Genomic DNA, 7,811 nt, shown 5'->3' with positions numbered 1-7,811 from the left:
CAGGGTAGAGCACATCGTCATGGAGAATCGACTCGAACAAGTCGTCTTCATTATCAGCTTCAAACGGAGGCTGTCCGGCCATCATCTCATACATCAGCACCCCCAGGGCCCACCAGTCCACAGAGGCTCCGTACTCCTGCTCCTGCAGGATCTGAATTCAACAACATGACACAGTTTTACATGGAGGACAAACGATGTTTTAACAGGGACCTATGTGACACGCTGCAACATAGGTCCACTGGCGCAGAGGACTTTATTATAAAACATTGCAGGAAATAAACATCCCTAAACAGGATGGACTGTTTAAGTGGTGTAGTTGGTAGAGAGAGCAACCCCTAAACAAAGACTCTTGGAAAACCCTATTTAAATGTTATCAACAGCAGAAGTGGAGAAAGAGATTAAATGAATGTGAAACAGACATGCATCATTCTGTAGCGTGAACAGGTAAAGTCACATTAAGCTAAATTTATGTTTTGCAGGAGTGGAGGAGGACTTTAAGTTAGTATATTTCAGTAGAGACATACTGTACATTAAAAGTTAAAGTCCTGAATCTAAAAATTTACAAAGAAAAGTAAACTAGTATTAGCAGCAGCAAGATGTACTCAAGCATCAAATGTAAAACTACTCAGTCAAGAAAAGTTTAGGAAAAAAGAAGAAAATAAAGGCATAAAATACAAAATAGAAAAATACAAGGTAAATTATAAATGAAAAGTGCTTATGTCTTGACCAATTCTCTGAATGTCTTTATAAATTAATGCACAGAAGTTACTGTGTGTCACCAAAGTACAGTACAGAGGCCTCTGTGTCTGATTTACACCCAGTTTGGGCTCAAAGCACTGTTCAGTTTCTAAATGTAATAAAGAAGGTTGAAAAAGTGAGCAAGTTCTTGTCAAACATAATGTATCCACATTTTTTGAATGGGAAGAAATTTTGGTGTGTGCAGTGTGCACAAGGCTCCACAGAGCAGAACAAAAACATCAGAACAATGCGGCCATAATATATAAAAACAAAGATCGTGTGGACTTTGAGGAGAACATCCTGTGGGCTGGCTTCAGCTCACCTCAGGGGCAATGTAGTCAGGTGTGCCACAGAAGGTGGTGGTGGTCACACTGTTCATGATGCCCTCTTTGCACATGCCAAAATCTGCCAGTTTACAGTGTCCCTCTGCATCCAGCAGGATGTTGTCCAGCTTCAAATCCCTGAGAGAGAGAAAGACACACAGACAGAGGAGCAGAGAGGGAGAGAGAGAATTAGCACCATCTGGTTTCCGCAACAGTTGGGCTCACTTGGATATGTGATCATACAATGTAGAAAAAAAATACATGAGAACCACCATGTAAGGCGATTAAAGTGTGAAACAAGATGTCATGCGCCTTCTGCTGTGTTTCTGATGAACCATTTATGAAATTCCTTAATAGTCCTTGATTTCTTCAAATAATGTATCAAACTCTCCAGACTTTCCGGTCATGATTGACTTCTTAAACAAGGCAAATAAAAACTCTATGAGATACATCTTCCTCAAAATGTTTTTCCTAAATCCTAAAACAGTTTAGGTCCCCTTGGCTGAAAAACATAATGTGGTCCCATTTACCTGTAGATGACTCCATTACGGTGCAGGAACATGAGGGCTGAGGTGACTTCGGCAGCGTAAAAACGAGAGCGAGGTTCATCGAACTTCCTGGATCTCTGAATCTGAAACATCAGGTCTCCACCATTCACATATTCCATTACAAAAAACAAACGGTCCTGCAGAAAGAAAGGGGGAGAAAGAGAGGGAGAGAGAGGTATGAGACTGAGAAACCACAGACTACCTTTCGAGATTTGCATGTGCGTGTTGTCTGCTGGCCCTACCCGTGTCTGAAAGCAGCAGTAAAGCTGGGTGAGGTAGGGGTGTCGTCGGGCAAGGGCCAGGATTCGCTTCTCGGTCATGGTGCAGTCCACGTCATCGTCCTGCAGGATCACATCTTTCTTCAATACTTTGACGGCGTAAACCTCCTCCGTTCCCTTCAGCTCTGCCAGCATCACCTGGAGGGAGAATACAGGGAGGGGGTGGAGGTGAAAAAACAGGAACGTGGAGGGTAAGAGACAGAAAAAAGGACAAAGGAAGCAGCAGAGGAAGGAGCGAGGAAACAGAGAAGGAAAGTGATAGGAAGTTTGAACAAGAGGAATGGAAGGAGTGTGGGAAGAAAGCAGAGTGTATAAATTCACAGCTATTCTGTAGTAAAATGTAAAACAATGAAGTCGCAACTCCACACTATGATGAGTCTTACATTTATCCCTGAGTGAATAAAGTGCATATACTGTGCACTTTTCATATTACCAAGACAAAAGGTGTTAACAGGACCTCCTATCTGTATTCTACAATTAGTGCTGATTTGTATTTGTAGTAAAAGGTACTGGATGTAGTGGAGAAACTATAATGAGAGTTAGGCTGGTCCCTGATATTCCCTGACATTTCCAAATAACTCAGCAGTTATGACTAAAGGGAAACTTAGTGATGAACAGGGTGTTAAAAGACCAAATAAAACAGTTTCAATTATAAACATAATGAGCAGTAAATAGATAAACATCCCCTTCAAACACCTCCTCTTTGCCATCGCACCTTGCCAAAGCTGCCTTTGCCAAGAACCTTGATAAAGTTAAAGTCCTTGAGACTCCTCCTCTGGCTCTGTCCGTTCTCCCTGCCGGTCGTGGAAGAGGACGAGGAGGTGGTGGAGGAGGAGGAAGAGGAGGAGAAGGAGTCCTGGGGTCCCTGCTGGTCGAGTGACAGCGTGTCCTGCAGGCGATCTAACTCTGCCAAGTCTGTGGGTGTCATCGGAAAAGCACATCAGACATCAGAGAGAAGCAGCTAACTGCCTTTTTTCCTGTCAGTGTTTGGCTCGTTATGCAAAACGAGATGTTACTCATTATTTATTACTTCTGAATAAACTTTCCCTCACAACCTTGGATGGCTCAGTTACAGTATCTCTGACCAGGGTGAGTAAAAGGCAGCAGTGGCCGGTGTTGCTGTCATCATCATTTGGCTCCGTACAACAAAAAGAGAAAGTTAACTTTCATTTCTCAGCTTGCAAAGTGTGAGAGGATGATGACTAACTGTGGCAACCAAATGGTGGTGGGTGGTGAGGGATAATTCAAGTTTAGTCTCAGATCTACAAGGACAATAACAGATTTAAGTACCTTGTTTAAAGCAGAAACAATATTATTACTGAAATCGAAGTACTATCTCGTACTGGTAAAATGATCACATGAAAACCACATGGTGTTAAGAACGCATCTCAAAGGGCTTTGAAATGTCTACATGTTTGTGTCAAATCTGTTTGTTGTTCATGTTATGGTCAGCGTTACCCTGCTGTGAGGGCGAGGTGGGAACAGCTGGCTGGCTGAAGCTGTTCTCCTCAGTCTGGGAGAGCTCAGGAGGAGACTGGGGAGGGTCCTGCCCCGGAGTCAACTGCAGAGAGAAAAAGACCATATGGACACTTCTTTGGGCTTGTCTCTTAAAACTTGAATCTTGAGTCAGAGGAAGCTGAATCTCAGTTTCTCAGTTGATATATGGGACTATTTCTCCCATATACTGTTCTCCGTGGAATAAAATCTTGAACAGGCTAAATATTTTCAATCCATGCCTTTTTTTAACTCTTGGAAGCATCCTAAAGAGTGAGATGTGAAGACTGTTACCACTCTCACATCTGTACAATATAAAGTTAATGTGAGCAGTCAGTTAACTTAGCTTTGCTAAGACTGGAAACGCAGGGAAAGAACTCGCCTATCTCTCTTTAAAGGAAACAAAACCCACCAACCAGCACCGCTACAGAGACAGAAGAGTCGGCTGTCACTGGGCTCTGGTGACACTGTAGTCCTGGGGTTGTGTTGTATTGAGCTGGACAGATCTGGTGTATACGCTGTACTGCATGCTGCACATTTCCTGTTGTGCAGCTTGTTAGTGAGTTTGAACTTGAAGTCCCAAGTTCCAGGCACAAGAGGTGCAGTACTCTAAATGTGAAGGTGGAACACCAGCATCCTTGCTGACAGACTGCTCTGCTGTGAATGAGATGTAGCTCCCTGCTAATAGAGCTAGCTTGGTCCCCTAACAGGTAATCAAATCTCTAAAAACATTGGAACTAATTTCTAAATTGGCTTTACTTGGATAGAGTGGCCATCTATTTTTAATCTAAGAGGTAAATTGTCGCCTGAAAAAAAGTCAAAGCTCAATAAAGTGGCATAATGCCAGTTCTAGGATGAAAATGATAACAGCTTTGAACCTGGCTCACAATCTGACTGGCTCTCACTCGGTTGTTGCTGAATTCCGTCACAGCGTATTTGCATAAGTTGTGCTTTCACTTTACTGGGGTCCAGTCCAATTCAGAATAGATTTTAAGCTTCTGTTGTTAGTTATTAAGGCACTAAATGCTTTAGTGCCATTGAAACTTTCTGAGCTTTTGCACCCCACACTTCCTGCAGAGCTCTCAGGTCCTTAGACCAGAGGCTTCCTGTTACTCCGAGGTCTGCACTGAAACTTAGAGGAGATCATGCCTTTGCAGTAATGGGTCCCAAGCTGTAGAATAGCGCAACATTATGTAATCGAAGCAGCACCAACTACTTGGCTTTTAAACCTGGTTAAGATACTAGTTTTCTTATATTTCTCATGTTTGTCTTGTATTAGTCATCATTTAATGACTGATGTACAGCACTTTGGTCAACGCCTGCTTTAAATGTGCCTACGAATAAATCTGAATTGACTTGACTTGATTTTGACTGTCTCGCACAGCAGGGTGTACAGCGCCTGGTTTCCACTGACAATGAACGGGCAGCTATTGCTGGCCCAGAGTTCTATCTCCATATGTGTAAAGCTTTGTAATTAACATCTTTAATCTACAGTATATGTCTATGCTGGTTGCCTCACAACCTCATGACAACAACAAGACTTCATGAAGTTGCTGCGTCCTGACGAGAAAAGTGCAACATAAAATAAAGACCTGTCATGTGTACATTGATGTTTTTTGTATGGACTTGACAAACAAGATATAATGTGCTAATTAGTGAGTTGTAAAGGTGCTGTTTGGCAGATTAAGTTATAGAAAATACAGCCAACCAGTATATAGACAGTATCAAAGGTTCGCTTTGTTATGAAGACAAGTAATAATATTTAGTATATCTAAAAATAAAATTATCTGTCTATCAAATGAAAGAAATAGCCTTTTAAAAAGGAAACTAATCATCCTCCAAATATTCACATCGGTTGGTTTGGGCTGCAGGTAGAGCCCTGCAAATATGTGCTAATAAATGTGGAATGCCACAGTGAGAATGACTTGTTACCTTCCTCCGGCGTTGTGCTGTGTTAGAAATCTTATCAGGTGTGACCCCCAGGTCAGACAGGACCTTTGCGATTCCTCGGGCATCCACACCGCAGTTAGGAGCTACATTAGTCTCACACCGCCTGTGTACATTCATCTTACACACTGTAAAACAACAAGAACATACCAAAAAGTTCAGGTTAAAATTAGAATGGATTTCTGACTCAAAAACTGGATTTTTAATAAGGTTTTGTTGTATTTAAAGACATCAAACATTGCTCAATGTGACCAGTTGCAACTGATGTCCATCAATATACAGTAGAGTGTAAAAAGGTCTTTAAATATTTAAAAGATTAAAATAAATAAATTCCAGCTCCTGGAGGTTTCCTTTGTCATTATAGCAGTCTAAAACAAAAACATTTTTAATAATAAAAACACAACTGGAGGTCCCAGCAAGTATCTGACATTTTTGCTTGATTAAACAATTAATTTAATTATAGAAAAAATACACACCTAATGACAGATATCCACAGGATACATGTGACAGAATTTGTGCAGTATTACACATGATTTTCTCAATAATTTTAGAATATTTAAAAAATATCCTTTATCTTAGATGTGCTCTATAATAAATCACTTGTTCTTTGACCTAACATGTCACTAAATTTCTTTAAAATCTATTGTCACACAGAAATGCAAGCAGGGCCAAAAACATACAAACGTGTGCGTTAACATTTACTTCTAAGTAACGGTAATGAACCTAAAGTGTTTTTACAAATTGAATAAATGTTTACTGCACCATTTTGCTTGGGTTATAATGACCCTTTGTGTACCCGCTGTACGTGAACTCACCTTTGCATTGCAGGCCCTGCCTCATGAGGCCCCACAGCAGGGAGCCACAGTGGTCACAGAAGGTGGGCACCTTGTAGTTGTGGATACTGAACTTGTGGGGCATGTTTACACTGAAGCGCTGTGAACCCACCTACAGAGGGAGACACACACACAGCATTACAAAGAGGTCACTGTGACGTCACTGGAGGAATCGTGCATGAGGCTCAAGTGTGTGTACACGGTGTACACATGCTGGCCTGAATGGTGAATGTCTCTGTTCATATTCAGCGTGTGTGTTCCAGTATATTTACATGTAAGTATTATGTACTGTAATTAGCTGTTCATTATAAAGTAACAAATACTAAAGGGCACACGCTTATATGTGCTTTTAAAAAACACAGTGGTCCTCTCATTTATACGTACAGTATATACTCAACAGAATGTGCACTTGGTTGCGACTGTTTCTACCTCCTCAGGTGTGTCCTCCTGTTTCTTCATCCCGGCACACTTGGTGATGATGAGCTCATGACAGCGCTTGTGGACGACACACGTACACACTAGAATCACAGCATCAACATCAGGCATTCACAAATCCTGATCAGTTTGATCAAATACAGCTCCCTAGTTGTGTAGTGAGCAATAAAGTACCTGAACAAGTAAAGTAACATTCTGACTAGCTGCAGTCTTTTTGGCTGTTTGCATCCACTATAGAAAAGGGAACACGTCCTGAGAAATGATATGCTCATGAGCATTTTTACTACTACTAATACGCTATGTGGTTGCTGCTGTAATGCAGTACATTTATGACTCTAAGAGATGGTGGCTTGAGACCAAATCACAGCCACCATTCAGCAACAAGCAATGCTTCTTGTGTTCTCATGCTTTAATAATAAATGATGTGCAGTGTTACTTGAGAAATTGGATTCTGCCAGAGAAAAGTACTCACCCTGACATTGGTATCCCTGCTTCCCCAGCACGCCCCTATCACATCACACACAGACGAGTCAGTATTTCAGCCAGGCTGGGTTAACAAAAAATAACAGCAGGCCGATATGTGTGTGTGTGTGTGTGTGTGTGTGTTTCGTACCAGATAAAATCTCTACAATGTGAGCAGTAGGTTGGTTGTCTCAGGTAGGTGGCCATGAACTTGTGCCCATTGACTTGATGGACACGTCTCCGGACGGCGCCCTGTCGCCGCCGAGGACCGATCCTCTCTCGAAACACTCGCTCCTCATTCTCGTTTCCAGAGGCTGTTGGGTGAACAGACACAAGTTTTTCAAAACAAAAACTGCACAGAGATCAGAATACATTTCAGATAAGGATTCATACACATCACAATGCTACAGATATTTCTTATCCCATTAAAGAAAGTTTGTACAAATAAGGATCATTAGCATCACGTTGCTTGAAATGGTTAATCATTCAACAGCTTCTCATCTTCCTTTTCCCCCTCCTTCCGTCTTTCTCACAAACACCCCACACCTACCAGCGGCCTATGCATATGTACATGTGTGTGCTATTTATAAATTCATGTGTGGGCACTAAAACGAAGGACAGCATATTAAAATATTCCTCCTCAGCAAGCACCATCCAACCAGCCATTCCCTTCCTCTCTGCATCCCCCCGGAAAGATAAATGCTTTCCGAGGGTAACCTTAAGACAAGAGAACCACCTCCACTCTCACTCCCA

At 41.8% G+C, this 7,811-nt stretch overlaps 1 protein-coding gene across 1 annotated transcript in view; it reads right to left on the bottom strand.

The window, feature by feature from the left end:
- Positions 1-7,811, bottom strand: part of prkcea (protein kinase C, epsilon a) — a 35,269-nt gene that overhangs the window by 2,737 nt on the left and 24,721 nt on the right. Inside the window, exons 3-13 of the mRNA XM_020605309.1 lie at positions 7,210-7,372; positions 7,069-7,103; positions 6,591-6,679; positions 6,144-6,273; positions 5,314-5,456; positions 3,346-3,448; positions 2,603-2,802; positions 1,852-2,025; positions 1,592-1,746; positions 1,061-1,199; positions 2-151 (exon numbers count right to left, since the gene is read on the bottom strand). Coding sequence (XP_020460965.1) covers positions 2-151; positions 1,061-1,199; positions 1,592-1,746; positions 1,852-2,025; positions 2,603-2,802; positions 3,346-3,448; positions 5,314-5,456; positions 6,144-6,273; positions 6,591-6,679; positions 7,069-7,103; positions 7,210-7,372 — 1,481 coding nt within the window. The remainder of the gene's footprint in view (position 1; positions 152-1,060; positions 1,200-1,591; positions 1,747-1,851; positions 2,026-2,602; positions 2,803-3,345; positions 3,449-5,313; positions 5,457-6,143; positions 6,274-6,590; positions 6,680-7,068; positions 7,104-7,209; positions 7,373-7,811) is intronic.

Source organism: Monopterus albus, unplaced genomic scaffold, assembly GCF_001952655.1.
Source record: "Monopterus albus unplaced genomic scaffold, M_albus_1.0 scaffold69.1, whole genome shotgun sequence".
NCBI lineage: Eukaryota > Metazoa > Chordata > Actinopteri > Synbranchiformes > Synbranchidae > Monopterus > Monopterus albus.
The sequence above is the reverse complement of the archived record's forward strand: the minus strand, read 5'-3'. Positions and strand labels throughout refer to the sequence as shown.